The sequence below is a fragment of the Eschrichtius robustus genome, chromosome 6, assembly GCF_028021215.1.
Source record: "Eschrichtius robustus isolate mEscRob2 chromosome 6, mEscRob2.pri, whole genome shotgun sequence".
In the NCBI taxonomy this organism is placed as follows: domain Eukaryota; kingdom Metazoa; phylum Chordata; class Mammalia; order Artiodactyla; family Eschrichtiidae; genus Eschrichtius; species Eschrichtius robustus.
In genome coordinates, this window is record NC_090829.1 from 81,414,472 (window position 1) to 81,441,296 (window position 26,825).

A 26,825-nucleotide genomic window follows, 5' to 3' on the forward strand; every position below is an offset into this window, starting at 1 on the left:
AGAGATGCAGGGGGAAAGGAGTTGAGGAGCAGCAACTCCATCCCCAGTTCAGGGCAAAGGGTAGCAGGAGCAAAAAGTAAACTTGGAAGTTCCAATCATTCAGCTGTACAGCAGGGTTACCCGGTATCCAGAGGGAAGCCACGCCTTACTGCATTTTCCATCTCCTAAATTTTAATTCCCGTGAGCCTACTAAGCTCTTCTGTTGGAACACCCATTTTGCTAGCCTCATATAAGACCAATTATGACACTGGTAAAAAGAAAAGAAAGTGAACATATTTAAAAGCCCTCTTTATTTATAAGACTAGACAAATGTTGTTATAAGAACTTCCTTCAGGATCACAAAAGGAAACATAGATCAGAAGGGAAATATTTTGACAGTAAAAAAAATCACCATAAATCACCTATCTAACAGCGGGCTTGCTTCTCCCTTATTTGAAAGGGGCTTTCGGATGAGATTGGTAAATATATAACAGGTCCCTCCTCTGTCCCCCAGAGTCCACATAATTTTAATTAGCGGGAGAATTGAGATTACTAACACCTATCACCCTGCAATGTCTGAGAGGAAACTTCAACCATTGTTAGCTCAAGATCGGGCATTGTCCTGGAGAATAAAAGGATCCCCAGGTGGCATTAAGAGAATCACTTGAGTCTCTGTAGATGGGAGCCACCACAGAACAAAGGCAAAAGATATATTTCAGCAATCTTTTCCTTAGTTCTCTCACCTGGACAATACTGAGATGAATGAAAGCCTTTGAAGGTTTCTTTTAGAAAGCAGAGAGAAATGCAGGCAGATTCGCTGTCCAAATACAGACTTGGCTTGCTGTGATAAGACAGGCTCCTGTGAATGTCTTTGTGCCCCCAAATTAAAAATAAACAGAGATGGGAATAGTTATTATCTACTATACTGAACTCTCCCTTTCCTACGGTCTATAACAATGTTGCAGAATCCTAGATCAGGGTGCAATCACTAGTGGTGAGAATTTCAGGAGTCTGAGAGCCTAAAGAGCCTACAGAAACTCCACACCAACTGACTTGGCAATTTGAGGAAGAATGCATAATTTCCTGGGGAGCACAGAGGTGGAATATTAGGAGTTCCAGCACCAAATCCAGAGTCGCTGTGGAGAGTGGTATGGTGGTTACACTTATTCTTAATATTCAATTCTGCTCCAGTAGAACATGGTACCCAGGAGAACCCAAAACTAGAATACAAAGGAAAAGAAAAATAAATAAGGAATTGTTTTAGAAACATCTGGTACTTGCAGAAAAATGATATGAGGTTCGTTCAGGCTTAGGTGACACTGGATTTTTAAGAATGATCTTGCCTTAAGCATCATCACGGGGGCAGAGGTGACTCTGAGTCCATCCTGTCACACAGTGAACCAATATTTTCCCAAATGACCAATGCATGATGTTCTAGAATCACGAATGGGTAAAAAATTTATGCAAACTGCAAGACAAACCAATGTAATGTATTTTAATGTAACAGAGTCCTAAAAGTTCTTTGATGAAGTTTCAGATTTCATATTGCAACTAACCTTTAAGAAACTACTACTTAGCAAGTTTTGTGTAGTACCAAAGGAGAATATTCACAATTATTTTTAGATAAGGCTACCAAAACACTTCTGTTTTTTCAACTACATATCAGTGTGTAGGATGGATTTCTTTCAAATCCTTCAACCTAAGCAACATATCATAACAGATTATATGAAGAGGAAATATGAGAAGCCAGCTGTCTTCTATTAAAGCCAGACATTGCAGAGATTTTCAAAAATGTAAAAAAAACTGCCACTTTTCTCATATCTTTTTGTTTGGGAAAATAGTCACTTTTTTCCCACAGAAATATATTGTTAATAGTAACGTAATTAGTTTGTTATTGTTATTTTATATGCATTAACACGTATTTTTAAAAATTCTGTGTTAATTTCCAACAGGGTAAATATCAATAGATACAGCCCTCCATAGACAAAAGCTTTCTGGAGTCCTCAGTAATATTTGAGAGAGTGTAAAAGAGTTCTGAAACCAAAAGTTTGGGACTGCTTCCTGAATGCAATGGCTCTTAATCCTGACAACAAGTTAGAATCATCTGGAAAATTAAAAAAAAAAAAAAAAAAAAGACCTGGGTCCTGCACCTAGATCAACTGAAATGTGAATCTCAGAGGTTGGGGTTCAGGTATGCTTTTGTTCCCCAAGCTGCCCCATGAGGTTTAAATGTGCATTCAGGGCTGAGACCTACCATTCTACCCTCTTGCTGCATGTGCATCACATAAAGTGGTCAGAAGGATGAGGTGAGACTGGTGAAGGCAGCTCTTTGGAAGGAGGGAGGCAGGTTAGAGGAGGCATCTAGAGAGATGACAGTCTTTGATATCTACTTGAAATGAATTTATGAGATCTGGAGAGATGGAGGAGCACACAAGTGCGTCCCAGTCAGCCAGAGAAGGATCTGGTTGGTAGGGGAAGTTCACGCCCTACCTCCCGAGGGAATCCACTGTCCTTGCCCTGGTGCCAGCAGCTTCCTGACTAGCCTTCAGGTCTGAGCTTTTGTTTCGAGTCAGTCTAGTGTGCTTGGGTTAACCAGGGGCAATCTCAAGGTCTCTCCTTATCACTGTCCTCCCAGAAATGAAACATGTGATGGGAAATACTCACAGTCCAACAGAGAATGGCAAATCCAAACCACGCAACCCCCCAGGCGTGTCGGTTCATTGGTCCAGAGATCAGTTCATAGCAGCCCTGGAGGAGTGGGCGATTCCATATCCACATGAAAGGGACCAGAAAAAAGATGTAAGAGATGGGTGGGAAGCTGATTTGAATCAATGCCACCCCAAAATCCAGTTTAACATAACCAGGCTATTTCTACATTCCTGTGGACAACCAGGTATTAACTGTGCTGTACTGAAGAAATAGGAATAATCCTGATGAAGAACTATTCTGTATCATATTTATTTGTGTTTTTTCATTCAATCTAACTAACCGAGGTGCTGCTATTTTAGCATAATATTTTTCTCATATTGAATATGTGGCAATGTCAAGTATTCTTAACAAAATTTGAGGTTTTTTCCTCTCCCCAAAGATTTTATTGGTGATTTGTTTGAGGGCAGGGTCACTTTTTGATTTGTTTTTCAATAAAAGTGCTTCCAGTTAGTGAAAATTAGAGGCTTTATTTTTTAATCATTAAAGGAACTCCTATACCATGCTTTCTAAATTCTCATTTGACATCATATTTCAACATATCTTTATAGGATTCTAGAAGAGCCACGGGGTGCGTGCGAGAGAGTGAATCATTCTTTATTCATCGAGTCATTCATCCATGCATGCCATAATCTGGTAAGTTTTATACGTAGCACATTCTGTTCTAGTCTCTATGCAAAATACTGGAGTGATACACACGTATAGGGCTAGACCTGCCATCTGAGCGACGTCCACTAAAGCCCTTGGAATCACAGGAATGCCTAGGAGATGCCATGACCAGGCTGGTTTTATGAACACTGAGATCCAGAGAGAAATGTCTTAGAAAGGCTGACCTTGAAGTTTAGGCCCCGCCCAGGGTCTCCAGGTAGCCACTTGAAGTTCTGTCCTTTCTAACCCTGCCCCAGTCCCTGGTTCATCCACTTGCATGTCCTGCCTTTGCTACATATGCCTTGATCTCTCCCCCATTTACACCTCTCCATCTACCTGACTCCCCCACTCACCTAGATGCTCAAATGAAAAATCTTGGAATTATCCTTAACTGTTTTTCTCTTAAGCAAACCCTTTTGGGTTTAAAATATATCTCAAATCCAAACACTTATTACTTCCTGTTACCGCCTTGGTCCACCACGGCCTCACTTCAGGATTCCTACAATCGCCTCCTGGCTGGTTCCCCTGAGGCCCGAGTCCACCCACGGTGCCCTACTAGTCTTCGTACAGTGCCAGAGGGATCCTTGTAAAACATGTCAGATCACTTCACCTTCCTGCTCAAAACCCTCTGAAAGTTTCCCACCACCCTTAATATGAAATTCTAAGTCTTCACAATGGCTACGAGGTGCTGTATGATATGGCCCTGCCTCTCTCTGAGACCCCAGCCACCACCAGAGGAGGTTGTTTCACTGCAAAGCTAATGAGCTTGGGCTCAGGGCTGCTTACTTGCAAGACCATTTCAAAGTCCTGTACCTAGTTTTGCATGTGTAGTTTAAACTGTTTTTCCTGAGGAGAACCCCCCCCCCCCAAATCTGGTAAGCTTCAGGCCCTACAAAATCTAGATTCATGCTTGCCTCCTACTCTTCCTTCACTTGTTCCAGCCTTGCCATACGGATTGCCTGGATGTTCCTCCAAAAAGCTAAGGCCTCCACCTCAGGGCCTTTGCACTTGCTGCTTCCTTTTTTCAGAACTCTCTTCTTCAATCTTTTTTAAATGAGGGTCTCCTTTCCTCACTTAATTCAGAACTCTGTGCAAATATCATCTTAATAAAGGCTTTCCTGACAACCATAGAGAAAAATACCTTTCCCCCCATCATTTTCTATATCCCGCTTTATTTCTGCTCATGGCACTTATCACTACCTGGAATTTATTGTGTATTGGTTTGGTAACTTGTTTGTGGTCTGTCTCCCATACTACAGTGCAAGCTCTATGAGGGCAGGGATTTTATCTTGTTCATTATTGAATCTCTAGAACTTAGAACAAGGGCCTGGCACAAAGCAGGCACCTGATTAGGATGAATGGAATGTGATAAGAAGTAATAATTACAACGATATTATTTGTGACACACTTGATGGTTCACAAACACTCCTATATCCATCACTCATTTGATCCCCCTGACAATCCTGGGAAGTGGTCATTTGTCCAATAATATGTATAAAAACTCACTTATGCCAGGTGCCAGGCACTGGGCTGGGCATTCAGCTGTGACAAGGCAGAAATGGGTGTTGCCCTCATGAAGCTCACAGACAAAAGCCCCGGTTTTTCACCTCTTCTCATTTAGTGCCTTTCATGATGCTTTTTTCTCATTGTGGTGGTGCTTACCTTGATCTTCCTTAGTTCCATCATAATGCTCTTGAGGTGTAGTGATCAGAATTTGCACATAGCATTTTGGGGGCAGATGAACCATGATGTAAGAACATATATATTTGCGTCTGACATGCTATGTAACATTTGGTGGGTTTCTATTATTACTACACTTGTGACAACTTCCCTAATTTTGTTAGCCTTTCTTTGTGCATTGCAGATCTCGCAAAGCTACAATGTGGATGAGAAAAAGAGTCATTCACCTCTTCATTTGCCCACCCACCAAACATTTATTGATGCCTGCTTTGTGCCAGGCATTATGCTAAGTAATGAAGATACAGAACTGAAGGATGCATGGTCCTCAAGGAGACTCATAGAAAAAATAGGCTTGCAAACAAATAATTATATTTCAAGGTATCAGCTGCAATAAAAGAAGTAAAGTATATGAGGTACTGGGGTGCCATACTTTGCTTTGTGGAAAAGGATTGTTATAGGAGAATTAGCGGGACCTGTAACTCAGAGAGAATGGTGGCGTGTGGGAATCTGGGAGACCAGGGTAGGGAGAAGCAGGAAGGATGAGTAGATAAGAGATTATGTCAGGGGTGACGAATGAGTGAGACTGAGAAAGTAGGAGCACAGGGAGTCAGGGACAGAGAGAAATTTCAAGATGCAGGAATTTGGTGTGGGAGTACTGCTCAGTGACATGACTTTGTAGTTGTGGTATAGCTAGTGGGTAGAGGAGGCGGTGAGGCCAAGGACTGTTAGGGAGGGTGTGACAAAAGTGTCCCTCATTACTAGAATGTTCTCTGTGTGAGGGAAAATAGTGTGGCTGTGAAATAAACCAATCATCTGATGGCAAACATCCTTTTTGGTCTCTTTCAAAGATATGATACAGTTTGTATGGAATCACAATCCAATCAAGATACGTCTGCATGGACTGGTTCCAAGGTTGAAGTGTTAAAAGCAGTTTATTATTCCTCAGAGTGATCGTTATATTGCATATTGTGATTATAGGCAATAAATTTAATTTTTTTAGCAGTCTGAATATAACTAAAATGTTGCTAAAAGGCTAAATGAGGGTTGCTCTGAACAACTCTGCAAAATAATCTACATCACTCCCATGTCCTTTTCCAGATTAATACAACCAATCCTAGTCTAGGCACCCTTCCAGGGGTGGCATGATGACCAGCAGTGCCGTGTCATTCATTCTGAAAATGCATTTTGTGTTATTTCCTGCCAGACCAAAGAGTCTGGCATTTCTCAATTATTTAATGTACTGGCACACAACTAGCTTTCCTCAAAGTGGTAATGCACAGCAGTGTAAGCATTTCAGAGGCTGACTTCAAGTGTGTGAGGATTCTCTTCAGGGCTTTTTGGGATTATTACCAAGTTCTTTCTTGGCTTAGAGTCTGGGCTCTGGAGCCAGGCTGCTAGCATTTGAATCCTGACTCTTCCACTTACCAGCTGCATGACCTTGGGCAAGGCAATTATTAGCATCTCTGTATCTCAGTTCCTCTTCTGTAAAATTAGGATCAAAGTGGCACTACCCACTGAGCCTTAAATGTATTAATATCTGTATAATACTTGGAGCAGTGTCTGGCACTTGATAAGTACTCAGTTGATGTTTGTTTTCATGATCATCATATCATTCTCATCAGGCTGGAAACACTTTTTCAAAAACCACTTGTATGTGAATTGGCTTCTACCCAGACCACCAATCTAATATTTTATTAAGACTATCCTACATTACCACTGAATGAGGCAGGTGGGTGTATCATTACTGCATCTACCCTCAGCAGTTGCCATTGCTTTGGAACCGGCAAAACATTCCTTTTTGTATATCATCCCTTTCAATTTACATTTTGCAAAAATAGAGCAAATCTTTGATATAAATATTTTTCCAAATACTAATTCTATACATTATACAAATAGTGTTCACTTAAACAAAATTGGATTCTGCTATTGCAATTCTCGCGTTCTGTTCATTTATTAAAATGTCAATTTTCCCAGATCAGCCCTAGATTAGCACTTACATCTTACTAACGGAGAAGGAAATAGTTAACATGAGGTTTAGGAAAAAGGATGCAGAATTCCTTAGTGAGAGACCATTACCTACAGTTAACCTGTATTTTCTTCATAAAGAGCAGAAGAACCTCCTGGCAGGTCTTGGGAGAAGCAAGGACTCACCTGATTGTGATAGTATCCAGGTACCCCTAGTTTGCAGGCGTCCAGGTTGAGAGGTTCTTTAAGGTTGTTCATCACACAGCACTGACGAGGCCAGGGGGAGTCGGCATCGTTATTCTCAGTCCGGAAGGCAGAGGTGTACTTCTGCCAGTCTGACGGTCCATTTACACCACAGCAATTGTCCTGTCAGCACATGAGAGAAACAAAATTCTCTTCCATAATCCTTGCTAGAGCCACCAAGGTGGCAACTGAGACTTTATGGAGAAAGAAGATATGGAAATTATACCGTATCTTACGTTTACTAAAAATCCCCTGATGAGAGCTGAAGGTGTTTTTAAGGTATTACATTGTAGAGTTTGCAAAATACTTTTACATTTATTACCTTACTAGCCATTAGTGAGCTCTGTAGCCTTTGACGAGTTAAACTTTCTAAGCCTCATTTTCCTTCACTGAATTGGGACAAATATAATACCTACCTCGCAGAACTGTGTGAGGAATAAATTAGTTAATACATTTAACACGTTTAGCACAATGCCTGGCCCATAGTAAACCCTTAAAAAGTGTTAATCATTATTAGTACTAATATCTTGATACAATCATGTGAGAGAGTTATAATTATTCTCATGTTACATATGAGCAAATCGAGAATCAGAAAATTAAAATTTTTGTGGTGAAGAAATTATGAGTAATTCTTCTTGTTTTACTTTTCTGTATTTTTAACACTTTCTGGAGCAATTATGTATTATTTTTATAATGGGGGAAAATAAACTGGAAAAAATAACCAAAACCCAGTGGCACGTGGTTATGCCTCTACATAGGAAAGGAAGATCACTTAACACCTAGCTCATATTACTCTGGATAGAATTGAGGATAGAGGATAAAACACAATTCACATCACTTTCCTTCCATTTTATAAATTCTGCTAAAATGTTTCAAGGGAAGAAATAAAAACTATGGCATCTCTCAACTTTTAAGATAAATATATTCAGCAAACTTGGTGATAAAGCAACTATCTTAAAAGCACGTCCTGTTTTGCCACTGGATTATGGAAAATATCTCACCAAAGAAAATAATCATTCTGTAATTTGACCTGAGGATTTCGGGGGGAAATGGTTAAGTTTGAACCAGACTTATTTCAGACTGGGCTTTAAAAAGTTGGTAAGTGGATTTTCAAATGTGTGAGCATTCACATTTTCATTTGAAAAGCTTAGTTCTTTGCTAACATAGTGGGGGAAAAAATACTTGACTTAGAAGAGTGATAGGAAGTGAAAAAGTGGCCAATAGATTGGAGGTCCTAATGGGCTAAAAAAATATAGAACAGGAATATTAGACTAAATGAAGGAAATTTTAGAAGACAGAGGGTAGAGAGTTCAAAGAAGGGGTGGAGGCTATAAGGGGGTTTGCTGATGAGGGACTGGGAAACAGGTGGTTGGGTGGGGAGGGGGTCGGGGGGGGTGGGAGAGTTGGGTCACACGAGGGCTTATGCAGGGATAAGAATTCACATACGGCAGTGTAGGGGTGATAGTGGGTATTCTGAAAGACTTGAACTTTTGATGGTATTTGAGGTAAATGCGGATATAAGGTTACGATTGCCAGTTAGAGAAAAACAGGTGATCAAATCAAGTCATAGCCTCTGGTCCCTAACAGGACTAGCCCACAGGTGTGAAAAGGTACTAAACAAGCAAAACAGACAATAATTGCCACTTGAGTTCATTGTGGGGTGGAGGCAACATTTTTTTAATGTAAGTGATGCTTGAGTTCTAAGAGGCAGAGTGTGTGATTAATCTAAATTTCTTACCAATGTCATTACTCCTATAAATGGAAGCTAATCAACATCATAGCTTAGAATAAAATATAGATCTAGGGGTCCCACTGAGTCATGTGTACACCCCCTAGTCCCTGCCAGTAAATGAGAGGAATAGAGGAACTTGCCTATGTCAAGTCTCTTTGTGAAGGAAGCCCCCTTGGAGGCAGTGGTCCCCACACTTTAACTTCATTCCTAACCATCCATATGCCCTTGGATACTGGTTTAGGTACCAAATGGCATCTCCCCAGGACTGCAGGCATTACCTGGAGCATAAGCCTGTCCCAGGTCTTGGTGACTCCATTGTTTTTCCACTGGTCATCATTGTTTGGAGGACTGTTGTTTTGGTACCTCTCCAGCATCTGCTTCAGGAAGAGGTTGGGTGTGAACTATTATGGGAGGAGGCAACACAAGAGGAAGAGTTAGCCCAGTAATCCTCAAGGAGGCGAAGTGATTTGCTCGGCATGTTGCTGGGGGCCCTGAACATTGTCTCCTGGAGTAAAACTGAGCTCAGAGTCACTGAGTAGGGCTGGGGGTGGGAGTAAGGCTGCTCTGGGTGGCCGAAGTCCCCCTTGTAGGGAGAAGACCCCCCATCTCCAAAGAAATTCCAACGAGATAATGGTAGACAGGCATTGTGTGGTGGCCTAGGCCAGGGAATGGAAAAAAGGAGAGAAAGCAGATGCTGAATGGGAGGATGGCTCAGATGTGGTGGATTACTGCTCATCCCAGTGGAAGGCCAGTGGCTGCGGCAGAGTAGCGAAGAGCATGGCGGTGCAAGCTTGGGCCCTGGGAATCACACGGCCTGGATTCAGGATTCCACTTTCACTTACCAGCTGCATAACCTTGGACAAGTTACTTTATTTTTTAAGTCTCATTTTATTTTTATTTATAAAATGAATACGTATTTCATAGGGTTACTATGAGGAGAAAAATTATATATTTATTATTAATGTGCATATTACAATGCCTGGTACAGGGTAAGGGCTTAATATGTGTCAGTTATTATAGTGTTATGATGGTAATGATGATTCATATGGTCGTTTCTGCTCTGTCTTTTGAGGTTGTACTCACAAAGTCTCGTTGTGTTGCTGCTGTGATACAAGATGCCACTTCAAAGCCATATGCAATAAACATCAGAATGAAATACTGGAAGGGAAACAAATGGAATACAAGAATTACATCTACCTCCAAAGGGAGTTTTTTGTTTTGTTTTGTTTTGTTTTTCCAAATAACTGTTATGTTTTCTGCAGCACACTCACCTAAATATAATTATCTGATCATTTACATAATTATTCAACAAACCCTCGTTGATCAGCTGCTTAGAGCCAGACTTGGTGCTAGGTGCTAATCAGATCAACTCTTCTCCTTTCCCCAGAGAACAAACGACTTTTGGACACAAAGGTTTCTCAGTTCAGTACCCTGCATTTCCATTTTAACTGGGAAAAACAGACAAGAGAATGAACTGGTGTGTGTGTGTATGTGTTCGTCCAATGGCTGGCAAGAGAATCAGTGTATCACACACTATGTAGAGCCTCGTAACTCCCCTCTCATTGGGAGACATTTTCTTTCTGGTTTACTGAGAATTGAGGATTACCGAGGTCAAAGATGAATAGGGCTGCGTTTAATATCCGTCTTCCCTCTTGGCAGCGGCCAGTCTTATCAGAGAGGAGCAGGCAGCCTCCAGGTACGCAGCTCTTCGCCGGCATCTCCTCTCACTCACTCCCACTCCAGTTGCATCAGGTCAGTTGAGTGAAACAGCGCATAGTGTGTTTTGTAGCTGTGTGTGTGTGTGTGTGTGTGGTAGGGTGTGCATGCACACGTGATGGCTCCACAACACACTGCCCCTGTTTACGGCTGGCAAATATATGAAGGACAAATGTTTTCCGAAGCTGGGACGGGGACTATTTGCAAGAGCCCTGTCTCTGCTGTCCTCAGCCTTGCACAGACGCTTACAGTGCTTGGGTTCTTCTGCGGAAGGGGCGCTGCGGCGGTGTTAGCGGAGGAGCGCAGGGGAAACGGTTCTCCCTCCCTGGGCAGGGGCGGTTCTCAGAGCGGGACCCTCTGCTGCCCTAACCATTCCGCCCAGAAAAAGACTTCGGCTACTGTTAACTCTCAGTTAACAGCAGGAGCCCCTTCACAGGCCTCATAACATTGCCCCCCGCTGTATTAGCGGCTGCCTTGCTCTTTGTCGAGAGCTTTGCTGGCTCCCTTTAAAGAGGCTCAGAAGCCCCTTAGAGACGCTCCAGAAAGGAGGCACAGGGTGTAGGTGTTCTCTCCTCCAGCCGCGTGGAGGGCGCGCTGCTCCGTCTCTTTGCCAGGCATGGTGAAGGATGTTCCCGGCTGTGCGAGACACACGTGACTGGCCCCAGAGTGAGGCTGGGATGCAGCTGAAGCTCGCCTCTAAGGACACCTGCCCCTTCTTTACCTTTCCCTGCATTCCTTAACCCCACCCTGAAAACAGTGGGTTCTTTTGCCCTGGAACTAACTCACACTAAAGACCCAGAGAATGTAAACATTCTGCATTCCCTAGGTACCAAGATGATGTTAGTTCACAGGAAAAGCCAACCAACAAGCACCTTAGCTTGCTGGACTCGTTCCGTGAAGGTGGAACTCAGGTCCTGCAGCCTTTGGCTAGGAGAGTTATTTCAGGTAGGGAGTGGGGATGGGGCCCCATCACAGGGCGAGGAACTGCTGTCCTGAGCACAGGGGAAGGGAGTAGAAGTTTAGACCCAACACCGAGGGTTCTTAGCCCGGCTGGCTGCAAATTTGCTCCCATCTGCAAAGGCAGGGCACAACCTGCTGTCTGAGGTTTGGGGCAGAAGCCTCCCTATGGGTACACAGAGTTAGAGTCTCCACAGGCAGGTGGGAGCTGCAGCCGTTCTCCACATGTTGCCCATCAAGGGTTTCTAGGGTCCCTAAAAAGCAGAGTGAGTGCATGAAATGGGAGGTGTAGGCCATCCCACAACATCCTCAGCCTTGAGCTCAAAAATATCTACAAAAGCTCGTGCTTTCTCTTAAAAAATCGTGCATATTTTGTGATTTATATCCTAACATATCAACACTTGATTACTATTAAAACAATATTTTAAACTACTTACTCTCAAGAGAAAAAGTCTAATTATCGAGTTCTCACTGTCTCTCCTTTGGCCTGTGTAGCTCCTGGCTGTATCTGTTGGGCCCATGCAGACACCAGTCAGAGAAGCAAAGAACTGGAAAATACTCAACAGGTGACCCCCAGGTGTCTCCCCTTCAGCTTCTCTGCGCTGGACCCTTCTGGACTTCCAATAGAGGAGAGCATCTTTGACCCCACTTGGATGATCTTCACTGCAGGGAGGGTCTTCCCCTCTACTCCCTCCTCACCTGGCACTCTGTGCTCCCACCTACCCCACTGAAAACCAAAGCGCTGTGCTCAGGGAAGAAGAAACAATCCATCAAAATTGATCCAGGAGAGAAATGTAGAGAGTTTTAAGGTCTTACCACCAGAAGAAGTTTCCTGTTGGACTTCATGATGCCTACAATGCCCAGGACAGACAGGCAGAAGAGGCAGATGCCGACAAACATGCCAATCCAGGCTGCCCCATAGATGTCATCATTGTCAGTGGCTTCAAGCAGCGGGTAGAGGCTGTGTTGGTCGGATACAAAGAAGATGCACTCTGCTGTCAGGGCGATGCCGCACATCTGGGGGCAGAGGGGGTTCTGTCAGGCTGGAGGCCATGAGGGCAGCATTGAGAAAGGGATAGAGGAGTAGGGGCGTGGTGGTAAGAGAGACTAACTCTGTCCCCTGCATAGGCTTTAAGTAACTGACTTAAACAGCTCCTTCCATCATACGTATTGGTTTCATGCCTCTTTCCACATTTCGCTCTATCTTCTGCTCTTTGGGAGGAGACCCAGACTATTTCAGACCATCTATAAAACCCCTGGGGCATGAACCGCTCAAACAATGACTTCTTGTACAAAGATAATCTCTCACTCCCATTCCCACTGCCCACTGTCCAAATTCCTGGATTGTAATATTTAAACTGGTCCTGGTCATGTTCTCTGTGCCAGAGAACCATGGAACATTAGAGCTGGAAGGAACCTTGGTGGTTATCTTTCCTGCCCCCTGGATTTTATAGATGAAGGATCTTGGCCCTGAAAGGCAATGAATGACCTGTCCGGAGTCACGCAGAGTCATAGTCAGGGCTGGGCCCAGAGCCAGCGATCCTGACTCCTAAGTGCTCTCACCACACTGTGCCCACGCAGCCTGGCCTCTGAGTTACCCTTACATCCCAGTACTGGCCCCCTGTGTGACCAGCACAGGAAGATGCAAACATCTGTCCCCAGTAACCTTAACAGTGGAGGCTGTGGAAATCAAACCAAGGAGGGATAGGGAAGACACACCAAAGCGTTTGTGTTGAGAGTGCTTGGAAGCTGACTATGGTTAGCATGGCTGCTTTTAGATTCTTGTGTTTTAAAGTTGGGAGGGAAATCTCTCTTTTTTTTTCCCCACATGGTCTTTTGATATATTACATAGTTATATAGGATTATTTATATAGTTAACTTCTAGTTAGCATGTTTTACTAACACACTTCTTAAAAGGAAGAAAAGATGTAGGGAACCAGTCATTATATCATTATTTCCCTTTTAAACTCTCACTTTCGACTGATCTAAAATCATAATTACAGGAAGAGCAGAATTTCCTGGAAAACACTCATTACTTACACCAATAATCACATTTCCAAAAATCAGCAGGCCCTGGAAGCAACGAACGGTGGAGTCCTCTTTGGCCATCTTCACGGTTTCCCACAAGCTGAGGACACAGCTGAGAACATCACAGCTCGTTAGGAGCAGGGGATACAGACTGCGGCTGCAAGTTCCATAGCAGAACTGAGTCACACCACTGTGCACTGCCTTCTCGTGTTCCAGAGCACCCAGACCAAGTCATGTGATCATTTAGCCATGGAAGCAGTTTGGTTATTCAGGTCAGTGATCACAGTAATTTTATAAAGGAGAAAAAAAAAAAAAAAGTAAAGCCAGCCCGAGTCTGATCACCAGCTTTCAGGAGTTCTTTAGGGTATGGAACATACAGACTGCATCCTTCTGAGCGATGAACTGAGGCCCCATAGTCACCGAGGGCAGACCGGAGGTGGAGATGAAGCACACTGAAGGTCCCTGGTATGGCTCTTCCTGCCCTTGGTCATGGCAAACTGAAGCCCAAAGGATAAACCTATGGGCAGAGGGGGCAGCTGGTTCCCATACGGACTCTGGGCAGCGGTTAAAAACCATCATTTTCGGAATGTATTGTTATCTTCAAATATAGTTGGCAAATTAAAAATACCCTGTCACATAACGGGGGTGGGCGAGGAGAGAAAGAGGGGCTAACATTAGTTCCTTCTCTGTGCCACTCTACTAGGTAATTTACATACACACATGTCATTCCCGTAACCTAATTAGGTAGAAGAAGAGAAAGGGTGAGAAGGCTCCAGTTTGCAGATGAGGCAACTAAAGCTTAAATTGGTAAATTAAGTTCCCTGGGGTCATACAACCAGTAAGTGGAAGAGCTGGGCTGGAGGCTTTGGTGTGCATGACTCCAGAGCCCAAGTGCTTCTCCCCAGCCCATGCTGGCTCCCAGAAATTATGTGCAAGGCTTAGCGCTGTGTCTGGCACTTTAAAAAGTGGGTCTCTCCCTCCCTGAGGATTCTCTGGAAGGAATACAGGGTAAGTGTTTGGGTGAATTATTTTGGCCTTTGCACTTGAATTACCTTGAGATAAGCCATCCACATCTCTCAGTGTTTTGCTGATTAATTAACTATCCACTTCATGCACTCAGGCTCTAAATCAAAATGTGTTATATGACACAACTTGCATTTTGAGGGATACGAAGATATGTAAGAGAGATTGTTGTATTCTAGAATTTCAGGCTTTAGTAGGGAAGCTGTGTTCCCAAATCATTAGAATGCGTCTATTAAGACCCTAAGTATCGTGGGAATTCTGAGGAGGGAAGAGGTAAGGCGTGCAGAGTATATATGGTTTTGATGGGTCAAGAAGAGGTGGGTGGGAGTGGGAGGAAGATGGGGGTGACATTCCAGGTAAAAGGAAAGGAAAGGTCAGGGAGTAGAGGCTTAGAAGAGCGAGGAGCCCAGGAGATAACAAACTAGCCAGTTTGGCGGTAGCCCCGGTTTGCGTGGGAGGGAAGCCTTCTATTCGACTCAGACCTTGCTAAATTGTAACTTCATTGTTACACTCTAAAGTAAGTATTCACAACCTTCCAAGTAATCTTAAACATCTCTAAATATTTTCCCTTACCTGTTCACCTGGGCAGTGGTGGGAACTGGAGTTGAAATTTATGAGTGTTTTCTGTCCCGGAACTGGGCACATGGTGTACTCCATCAGTGTTTGCCAAGTGAATAGAAGAAATGGGGCCATTGTTACAAGATCCCTCTGCGTAGCTTCTGCTTAGAAATGCCATTCATTTCTTTCCGCTTGGAAATGTCACTTCAGGCTTAGAAATGTCATTCATTCTTTCCCGAGATAGTTGCACGCTAGACGGAGTGGAGCCCGAGCGGCCCGAAGGAGTTAATGCACAACCTCCCCCAGAGGGGAGCCTTACGTAGCTGGATCAGCCACATTATAAAGTTCCTCACTGGAATGCACAGATATCGCTCCTGACCAGTTGGGTTACCGTCTAAACTAGAGACACAGATAAACAGACCGTGAAAGGTAGAAGTTCAGATAACACAAGTACGTAGAGAGAGTAAAGGGCAAAAGAGGCCAAAAGCAGCCCCATTATCACCCAGTACCAATTAGGACCCATTTGCAGATAGCAGCCTATTTATGGTCATTAGCTGGGCTTAAAGAACAGAAAGAAGACAATTTGTTCTTTCAGGGAATTTAAAGTGTGATTGTAGCAACATGGATGCACAGCAAAAATGACTGTACACCGTAGAATAAAGGAGGAAAGTAGGGCTATGGAGAAAAAGGAAGAAGGCGGGTAGGTCACCAAAGAAAGAGGGCTTTATTGGTCCAGAAGGAGCTGACAGGACCCTGAACAAGAGAGCTGGCCCCAGTGGCCCAAATATATCCCGTAAGGATGCATACTTTCCCAAAGATGACTCTGCCACACAGAGTTTTAAAAAAGGGGAAGAGACATAAGAATACTCTGTGGGAGAATTGCAAGGCAGAATTAGGGTGGGGAAATGCAGACCAGAGTGGGAAAAAAGAAGGAAGGAGACAGGTGGGAACTTGGTTTGAGGAAAAAGGAGAGTAAAGTGAAGAAATCTAGACAAGCATGAGGTAGGAGGTGCCAGCGAGGGGCATCTGATTTAGGAAGGCAGGACTGTGGACGGGCACGGAATGCTGAAGCGGCTGCTCACTAGAAAAGGATGTTTCTCCTTTTCCACTACGCGCTCCTTCTCCTCCTCCTTCAGCCGTGCGTAATAACTTAGATTATGGCACAAAATAAAGTGATGGTGAAAGCTGTCATTTCATGTCCTCAGCACATGCTGGCACTCTGTGTTCATCCTCTCAACAGACCTGAGAGATGGGTATTCTTACCAAAATCTGTACTGGTTTCTTACTGCTGTTGTAACAGATTACCAAAAACTTAGTGACGTCAAACAACACACAGGGGATTATCTTACAGTTCTGGGGGTCAGAAGCATGAAATGAGTCCCATGGGGCTAAAATCCAGGTGTCAGCAGAGCTGCCCTCCTACTGGAGGATCTAGGGGAGAATCTGTTTTCTTGCCATTTTGCAGATGCAGAAAATGAGGCTTAAAGAGATTAATTGCTTTGCCCAAGGCACGTTGCTAGAAAATGCAAAAGCGGAGACTCAAACCCAGATCATTTAGTTAACACTGCAGTTTGTAAAGACCTGCCATATGGCTAATACTTTCAGTAGAAAAAGAAACACCTGGCTTGTTTCCTCGCCAACTCTGGAGCAGAGAGAGTAGGTACCACTTTTCCCTGCTCAGGTGATCCTGCCTTTGCCAAGGTCAGAATCACTGGGCCTCTCTTCACTCACTTCTCTAAGTTCTTGCCTCCTTAGCCCCTCAACACTGCACTCATACTTGCACATTTGCCCCAAACCCAGAGCTGCACCCACACGTTGTTCCAGAGAATCTGTCTAGATGTATCCCAGACCTGCAGCTTTCTCACCCACCCCTTGGGAACAAAATTCTTAGAAGAGGTGCAAACGTGCAGGTCAATGTGAGAGCCATCATTTCATAGCCTCTCCTCGGCCACTTGTAGTTGACTAGGTTGTTGTCTAGAAGACCTAAAATATTTATTGCATCCCCCAAACAGCCACAGATGTCAAGAGGGGTGGCAGTTAGAGAGCCAAGTGTAGGCTTCTGGCAGCTCGCAGGGTGGTCTACTGGCTGGGGTCTAACAGTGAGCACACCGGACTTGGTGTTAGAAATCCAAGGTTCAAACCCAGTCTTGCCCAGTCCTTACGGGGTGACCTTGGGCAATGCCACTCAGTGTCTATTTCCTCGTTTATAAAATGGGTGAAACACAACTTGTTGATGGGCTTGTTGTTATCACTGAGATAAAAGATGTCGAAGTGATTGGTAAACACCAAGATCATTTACAAGCATGAGAAATTATGAATAATAACTAGAGGAATATTTAGGAAGGGCAGGCTATTGGGCTGTGGCTTTGCTTTATGTACCAGTGACCCCTGGGGCCTAGGAGGGAGGTTTTAATGGTTACTGATACCACAGCCAAAGGCGTCTAGGTTGAGGTGAAGCAGCCTCTTTCACCTCCCTCCTGCTCCCTAACTCAAGGGCTGCTCTGTTGGAGGGTGCTAAAAGCCTTACCCATCTCCCATCTGTGCCCCTTTTTATTTTCCATGGAAGGATTCATTGGCCAGGGGAGAGGCGGGGAAACTCTTTGGGAGAGGGAAAAAAGCTTCCCAGTTGTGCTTGGGGTATGGCCAGAGTCAGGTACCAAACAGCAGGTCCCTATGGCAGGGACCCTCTGCACATTGCACCAGCATTCCTGAACAGTCAACACCGCCACTGGGCCTCATCCCTAGGCTTTGGCAAGCTCTGGAGCCTCTGGTCCAGACTATGAGGTGATGCAGAGATGACCCTTGAGGTTCCCCTCTGTACTGGGGCTGCTTTCCCCCGACACAGAAATCGCTCAGGGAGGACTCTGCTCTGCCCCCCTTGTGCGTTCTTTCCTCCTGGTATCAACCTATGAAGGGCTTCCTGCGCTTTACTGCAAGAGTCTCCAAGGCAGAAGGCAGCCCTTGGGCCCTGTTATATTTGTCTTTTTCAGTCCAAAGTGGCACAGTGCTTTACATGTGGTAGGCACTCAATAAATTATTTTACTCAGTAAAAAGGCAGATGAAGTAAATTTTAAAAATGTGTATTTGAATGAGAAGAATATATGAGTGAATTATTTGCCTAGACCTTTATTGCAGAACAGGTTAGAGTATGGTGAAGTAGAAAGAGAATGGACTTTGGACAAATCTAGGTTTGAATCTTAGCTCCACCACTTAGAAGTTTTGTGGCCTTTGGTAATTAATCTTGTAGAGCTTTATCTCTAAATGGGTATTGTAATACTTAACTAAAAGGGTTACAATGAAAATTACATGAGAACATGTGTGAAGCTCTAACACAATATTAGTTACCCAACCAATATTCATTTTCTTTACCTTTGCCTCAGTTTCTTGAAGCAGACAGACCAGAACAAATAGTGAATGATGACGGCACCTAAAACTAGTGCTTTAATTTTGTTTTAAAACAGAGCCACATTGGGAATGTAAATTGGTGCAGCCACTGTGGAAAGGTTTCTCAAAAAACTGAAAATAGAACTACCATATGACACAGCAATTTCACTCCTGGGTATATAACTGAAAAAAAAGCCCCACTAATTCAAAAAGGTAAATGCACCTCAATGTTCACAGCAGCATTATTTACAATCGCCGAGATATGGAAGCAGCCTAAGTGTCCATCAACAGGTGAACGGATAAAGACGTGGTATATATATACAATAGAACACTACTCAGCCATAAAAAAAGGATAGAATTTTGCCATTTGCAATGACATGAATGGACTTGGAGGGTATTATGCTAAGTGAAATAAGTCAGACAGAGAAAGACAAATACTGTATGATGGGACTTCCCTGGTGGTGCAGTGGTTAAGAATCCGCTGCCAATGCAGGGGACACGGGTTCAAGCCCTGGTCCAGGAAGATCCCACATGCCGCGGAGCAAGTAAGCCCATGAGCCACAACTACTGAGCCCACGTGCCACAACTACTGAAGCCGCGCCTAGAGCCCGTACTCCGCAACAAGAGAAGCCACTGCAATGAGAAGCCCGCACACCGTAGCGAAGAGTAGTGCCCGCTCGCCGCAACTAGAGAAAGCCCGTGCACAGCAATGGAGACCCAATGCCGCCAAAAATAAATAAATAAATAAATAAATAAATAAATAAATAAATAAATAAATAAATAAAATACTGTATGATATCACTTATATATGGAATCTAAAAAAATAAAACAGACTAGTGAATATAACAAAAAAGAAGCAAACTCACAGACATACAGAGAACACACTAATGGTTACCAGTGGGGAGGGGAAGGAGAAGGGGCACGATAGGGGTTGGGGACTAGGAGGTGCAAACTATTAGGTATAAAATAAGCTACAAGGAGATATTGTACAATATGGGGAATATAGCCAATATTTTATAACTATAAATGGAGTATAACCTTTAAAAATTGTGAATCACTATATTGTACACATGTAACTTATATAATGTACATCAAGTATACTTCAATTAAAAGAAAAAAAAACCAGAGCTACATTTTCAAAGGAAATATGGAAATATGATTTTAATATGAAACTCTCACATATAAACTCAGATCAAAATCTGGATGAAAAAAGAGCCAGGAGCCTGAGACTCCCAGAGCTTCCCCTCTTCAGCTCTAAACTTCCTAACTACAGGGCTAGCCCCAGAGTGATTGGAAACTACTATTTCTAGAACTAAAAGACAAGAAAAATGTAGGCAGATCACTAAGCTCAGAAGGCAGTTACCCAAGAGGTCAGAAGGCGCTCAAGGGTGAAGTTGGAAAACCCTGGTCAAATTGTGTAGGTTGATATTACATAGTCTCTCAATGGAAAACTTTTGGAAAGGCTCCTGGAAAACTGGGGCAAGTGAGTTAATTCCATAGTAAACCAGCTGGAGGAATCTCTAGGAGGGGTTGTGTTCCTGATACACTTAAAGGAAAGGCAACGTGATTTCTATGAAAGGAAAGGATCAGACCTGGCTAATCACTTGGGGTTCTTTGAAGGCTATTAAATGCCTGTGCACAAGGACACACGAATAAACTTATTTAGGTTGAAAAAAGATAAATTCTGACAAAGTTCCCCACTGATGGCTATTAAAAAAAAAGATATTATGAATTTGTTGACCTTTCCAGAGAGGACAGGCATGGAGAGAGACCAAAAGAGAGGGACAAATGGGCTCTTTTCTACATACAGAATATAAACTGTGGTGGTCTCTGGGGCCTGGAGTAGTTGTGCCTTAAGAAGTTAATAACTTCTTGGGACTTCCCTGGTGGCACAGTGGTTAAGAATCTGCCTGCCAATGCAGGGGACACGGGTTCGATCCCTGGTCCGGGAAGATCCCGCATGCCGCGGAGCAACTAAGCCCGTGCACCTCAACTACTGAGGCTGCGCTCTAGAGCCTGCGAGCCACAACTACTGAGCCTGCATGCTACAACTACTGAAGCCCGTGCGCCTAGAACCTGTGCTCTGCAACAAGAGAAGCCACTGCAATGAGAAGCATGCGCACCGCAATGAAGACCCAGGTGCTCCCTACAGCTTCAGTTCACAGGAGAGCCCTCCAGAGCCACTGCTCCACCACAAGCTCAGCCATAGGCTCCTTTTTGCTTCCTGGTGCTGGATGGCTTTATTTGTCCACCCATTCTCTCCTGCTAACCAATCTCTCCAAATCCAAATTTCTCCTCTCCTGCTCTGTTGCGCTTAAATTGGAGAACTTTTTGGCTTTTCAGCTCTTAGAGACAGACTAATGACTTCCCTTTCCCTGTATCTACAGTATTTGTCCAGACCCAATCATTTTGTTCTCTTTCTGGCCCATGGAGGGGAGGCTGGACAACTAAGGAGATAAAGCACAAACTCCTCGGCTTATATTCAATCAGTACCAACCAGGCTCCAAATGGCCAGCTACTTACCTTCCTCTGCTCCTCTGAGTGGTCTCTCATTTCTTCTTCTTGAACTCTTTACCACCTTCCGAAGCTCAGCTAAAAAACGTTTTCTTTCCCCAACTACCTTTGCCCAGAATTATCCTTCCTTCTCTACCTACCTCTCTTGCCCCAAGCAAACAGCTCTCCAAGGGAGCCCACACTGGGTCCTGTTTGGTGGATGTGTGTGTGTGTGTGTGTGTGTGGCTTTTCTTCCCTACTGGCCTCTGCCACGGCAATCTAACCTGGCACCTCATTACCGTTTTTCTTTTTCTTTCTTTTTTTGTTACTTCTTTTCTTTACCCAAGTTTGTTAATAAGTTAATTCTGAACCCACAAAGGAATAGATTGCTGTACATTTAAAAAAGTCATTTGACAAATAATTGCAGTAAAGAAACAAAAATTATGAACTTCAAATTACTTGATGAGTGACACACTTAAAAGTCAGTGACTACACTCCTAGTAGTTTTTGTCTTACTGAGAAGGTATGTGATTAGGGAGAAATTAAGATGTCATTTATCCCAGGGCCATTATTGACCATGTGCCCTTTCATAGCATGATTGAATATCAGCTCTGGCTGCAAACCGAGAGGCTTCATAGTCAGCTCCGTCATGGTGCAGACAAGGAAACCAAAGCTCTGAGAGGGAAAGTGACTTGTTCAAGATCATCGATGTGTCATTTTCAGGGTCAAGATTTCAGTCCTGATCTCCTGACTCTTAAACCAGGCCTTTGTGTTGAATTTGTTGCTGATCTTTCTTCTTTTTAAGGAAGGGAGATACCACATCCCTTTATGTTTCTTTAAAATCAAGAGATACCCCCAATGCCCTGCCCTTTTTCCTTACAAGTTTAGCCAGAAGGGGAGTCACATAAACAAAGCTGACAAGGTGAGAACCTTCTACCCTCAACCTCCATTCAAAGTGTTCCTCACTCTTTACTCTAATTTCCAAATTCCCACAACTCAAGAATCACTCCTTTGCTCCTGGTTAAAATGCAAATACATATAAAAGAGGCACCGTGAGCCTCATGAGCCATCGATGTCCATGCCTCATTGTGAATGATTTTAGGAGAAACCGTTCTTGTATTTCCAAAGGGAGAGGGAAGACACCCTGAGAGGGAAAGAGGCCTGAGGAGAGAGAAGAGACGAACAGATGAACTTCCTAACCCATGACTTGGGGGCTTGGGGCTGTGAGTAAAGACTGACTCCTGATAATATGGTGTATCTGCCCTTCCCCCCTTCCTTTTTAGGCCCCAGTATGGATGAGCTTTTCAAATATGGGGTTTACTGAAACTTTCCTGTGTTATTCCAAAGCAGTGCTTCCCTCATATATATTTGAGTTTTTTTTTCTTTTTGTTGTTGTTGTTGTTATTTGGGAGGGCTAGTAAGGAAGTGGATGGGATGGGGTGAATTTTAAAAAATGGGATTGGTAGCGGGCAGAGGATGGAGTAGCAGCTGTCCCCCTTCAGAGACGACATTGCCCCTGCCTGAAAGTGCACAGCTCACCTCAAAACGTTTTCCACACACAGGAATAGCCCCTGTGAGCCCCACCCTGTGGAAGACTGCCCAGTGGCCTGGCCCCATGATGATTTATTCAAATTGCACAACATCCAGGGAGTTCCTTTGCTCTGAGGAGTACAGATTTTTGAAAGGCTGGAGTTTTCTTTGTGTATTTTTCTTGTGTCTTCATTCAGTTTGTTTTCTTCTAAAAATTATTCATCCCTACAGCGTTGATGTTTCCAGACACATTGAATAGGTCTAAACACCATTGCTCACTAAACAAACCAATTTTCAAGGCAGGAGAAAAAGAAGTGAGACTCAGCCATCAAGCATGAGATCATTTTTTCAAGTTCATTACCTCTTTTCCTCACCCAAGTTTGTTGGACCAGAGAACACACAAACCACACCTCACACTTTAGCTCCTATTAGTGAAATTTGGATTGACAAAAGAAAAAAAAAAAAAAAAAAAGGAGAAATAGGAGAGGATGAAACAGATAATAGGCTATTGCCTTAGCCCAGATTCTGAAACCCAGAACAAGATTAGACACTTGTATGACTCAGAGATGGGGATAAAGATGGCTGTGGAGATTAGATCAGGGCAATTGCTGGTCTGCTTACACTTAGGGTATGATGAGGCCGTGGGAATGATGAAAGGAGGAGCTTTTTCCCACGGCCATGACCCCCATGGCCCACAGCATCTATTAGTTTTTCTTGCTTTATAGCTCTAAACCTGCTCTGACCAATGTGGTGACTAGTAGAGGCTTGTAGCTATTTAAATTCAAATTAATTCAATTAAATAAAATAAAAAATTCAATCCTTGAGTTGCACTAGCCACATTTCAAGTGCTCAATAGCCAAATGTAGAACATTTCCGTCTTTGTAGAGTTCTATGAGACAGCACTGCTTTAGATCCCTGACGCTTGCTGTGCTGGGCTGAGTCACTCACCCACCTGAAGTCATGGACTAAGATGCAAGCAATGGCTCAGGCATTCTCAGCCAAGTGAGGACCTCAGGTGTGGGCAATGCGAGTGGGATGCCCAGCCCCAGGGCAGGAGTACCATGGAGATTCCTTGGGGGAGGTGAGATTAAGGCAACTCCTCATGAATTTGGTCTCTGCCCCAGTTAGGGAACAGTGACTCATCAGGGGTGTGGGTAGCCCTCATGGCCATGAGGCTCAGATTTCAGCATCAAGGGGAAGCATATTCTAGGGCTGATCAGTGTTTGCTCTTCGTAAGAATGTAAGCAGGAGAGGTCAAAAGAAATTCTGAGTGTTCATTTGTTTTTCTTGACTAGGTGATGTCTAAGATCCCCTGTGTACTTACAAGTCTATGATTCTTTCCAGATAGTTAAAAAAAAAATAGGTGAGTTGATTTTTAAGCCCATTGTTGCAGAAAGCAAAAAAAGTCTGCTGTAGTAGAAAGAAAAATAAGAAAATTTTCTCCTCATTGAGAAAGATTAATAAAAAACAAGCCAAACATTTTTTTTTACAAGGTTTGAAAACTATATGACCCAAGTTATGTATATAACTGAAAAATATATATATATAAAATCTAAGTGAGTTCTTTCTTCTTATGCTTGGTGATTCTATTCAGGCAAAAGTGATCAATAAACATTATCTTTAATTTAAAAAAAGACATTAAAATTCATAAAAATTCAAAATGTCATAAATATCTTTAAAGCTAGTTATAAGTGGGGTTTTAAGCTCATAAATATAAACATAAAATGATACTATTATTATTTGAAATTTAATCTGTATTATGTGTAGAAATGTTGTTAGAACGAAAAAATACAACCTGCAAATCCTGGTGGAAACACCAACTGGTGAAGAGTAAAAATAAGTTATGTAAAAATAACATTGTGTAGATAAAAGCTAATTTGTTGACCTATTTCAACATTTATTAAGCAGAACTGTTTGCCGAGAAGAAACATGAGTAAATTGCCTCACAAATCCCTTTACGAGTAGACAGGACCAAATGATTTCTGACAAGAAGATTAAGAAATTTCTCTCTACTAGGCTAATTTTCCTTTTGCTTTTTTAACTCTACATGGAAACTGGAGGTCCTCAAAGGTGTCTGTCTATCTGAGATTTAATCAGGAGATAGAGGTTCTCCCAGGGTTCTTGGATTTTTCTTGGTCCTTCTGTGAAGAGGTGGAAATGTGAGGTGGAAATCAGGATGGGTGAATAACACCCCCTGGAAGGACTTTATCTCTGTTCTGAGAACCAGACAATATTAAAGGAGTTAAGAAAGCAGTTTGTACAGTTTAAAGAGAACAGAACAGTCACAATATCCTAAATTACAAAAAATGACAGACTCTGTACATCAGGAAATGAACTTCTTCCCCTCTCCCTTTCAGACAGCTCGCTCGCCTCCCAGGAAAGCAAGCCAACCCCTAAGAGTGCAGTTCTCTTCTCTGCCCAGTGGAATGGGTCTACTCACCTGCCCTCTCCTCCTCCTCCTGGCACTGGGCCGGCCCACTCCGCACACTGCTCTGGCCTGAGGTGCTTTTCTACCCTGTACCAATCCTTTGAACCTCTGGGACCAGGGAAGGGTGCTCTGTGATTGGGAGGAGGCATCTCACGTGGGCTGAGCCCGATGCTGCCTGAGCCTGCCTCTCTGAGGCCGGAAGTAACAGGAAACTCAGCCAGTAGATTTCTGCTACTTTGGAATGTGTGACTCTGACAGATGGAAGCACCTTCTGGATTTCTCGTAGGTCTGGGCTTCCTCGAACACACACTCAGGGCTTTTGTTTTGATTTTGATTTGATTTGTTTCTATTAGTGTGATTTAATGTTTAATTCTGCTCTTGTGCATTAAAAGGCCTATCCACTGTCCCAGTTCTTCACAGTCATGCTGGTACACATTTATGTGTCCAGGGTCATGTCTAATTTCAGTTTCTATATATTGCAGACTCTACATTTACGGGGATAGTACTTGCCCAAGTAAATGCTGCCACTGAGTTGGTCCAAAGACTAATAAGGGGCAAGAGATCTGGAAACAAAGAGATTGTGAGATAGAGAGAGGGCTCAAGTAATCATCTGATGTTATTCAATTAATTTCTCCCCTCCCTCTCTTCCCTTCCTTTTTCTTTCCTTCTTTCCTCTGGAGCCGCCATGTGTCATAACAGCACTAACAACGTCTAAACAAAACAAACATTTCTTTCAATGGCTGCATAACACATCACGGATACGTGCATCACAGTGTATTTAGCCTGGCATGAGCCATGGGTCCTGGCAGTAATGTCAGGATTTACTGAGTGCCTTAATCAATAGACTTCGGGAGTTCTCATGGGTTAGGACCATCCCTGTAACAGGTTAGGTTTTTCAGGAACCGACTCTGAGACAGAGTACAGTGTGCCGTATATTTATTAGTGAGTAAACACCCATGGAAGGAAGAGGGAAGAAATAGGACTGGGCAGAGAGGGAAGTTGAGCTGCCATGCAGGGGGGACAGCCCCAGGAAACTCTAGAGGAAGATGCCCTATCACAGTCGCTCTGCCTTGGGGCCCTCTATAATCAGTCCTTAGATGTGGGTTGCCCTGGGAAGGTGCTTGTAGCTAAAGCAATCCCTGAAGGGGGCTGGTAGTGGAGGCTGGAGATGCCAGTACTCCCAGCAGCTGGGCAGCATGTTCCCCCTTGAGGGGGCCTGCACAGGGCATCTCTGTGTCCATCACATGACTTATTCCTCCTCAGCTCTGCAGGGCCTGGTTAGAGATAGCAAAATTCACACAGTGGAATCCTATGCAATTGTGATGAAAAAAAATGAAGCCACAGAAAAATACTTCATGAGCAGCTGCATCCCATGGGGAGATCAGCTCGGTGCTTTGTGACCACCTAGAGGGGTGGGATAGGGAGGGTGGGAGGGAGATGCAAGAGGGAGGGGATATGGGGATATATGTATACACATAGCTGATTCACTTTGTTGTACAACAGAAACTAACACAACATTGTAAAGCAATTATACTTCAATAAAAATGTTAAGAAAAAAGAAAAATACTTCATGACACGGAAATATGTTCAGTTATTATATTCAGTATTTATTTATATCACTATTTATCTAGAACTTATGATGTGCCAGACACTCTTCTAAGTGCTACAAATGAAAAAAGCAGGTTACAAAATAGTGTGTACAATTTGTCACACTTTCATTTTTTTAAAAAGTGTATATATGAATTAAAAAGTTAG

The 26,825-nt window shown here is 43.4% G+C and overlaps 2 protein-coding genes across 4 annotated transcripts in view; one reads left to right on the forward strand and one right to left on the reverse strand.

Annotated features, from left to right (window-relative positions):
- The window catches only part of B4GALT4 (beta-1,4-galactosyltransferase 4), a 55,651-nt gene extending 43,103 nt beyond the window's left edge, over positions 1-12,548 (forward strand). The window contains exons 8-10 of one of the 2 annotated variants that reach the window (XR_011074322.1): positions 3,237-3,321; positions 10,613-10,705; positions 12,122-12,548. The gene's annotated coding sequence lies outside the window, so the exon portion shown is untranslated. Of the gene's footprint in view, positions 1-3,236; positions 3,322-5,197; positions 5,843-10,612; positions 10,706-12,121 lie in introns of those variants that run through there. The other variant, XR_011074323.1, reaches the window with a different exon arrangement.
- On the reverse strand, positions 272-25,211 carry UPK1B (uroplakin 1B). Of its 2 annotated transcripts, none has more exons than XM_068546703.1 (8): positions 25,083-25,211; positions 13,667-13,766; positions 12,443-12,643; positions 10,037-10,111; positions 9,232-9,354; positions 7,165-7,344; positions 2,644-2,727; positions 272-1,199 (listed from the first exon to the last, which is right to left on the reverse strand). In XM_068546703.1, the coding sequence occupies exons 2-8, from the start codon at positions 13,733-13,735 to the stop codon at positions 1,149-1,151; spliced, it is 783 nt and encodes a 260-aa protein (XP_068402804.1). In that variant the 5' UTR covers positions 13,736-13,766; positions 25,083-25,211; the 3' UTR covers positions 272-1,148. The 2 variants fall into 2 exon arrangements, with proteins under 2 accessions (XP_068402804.1, XP_068402803.1); XM_068546702.1 differs by having other exon boundaries at positions 13,667-13,811.
- Between the last annotated feature and the right edge of the window lie 1,614 nt (positions 25,212-26,825).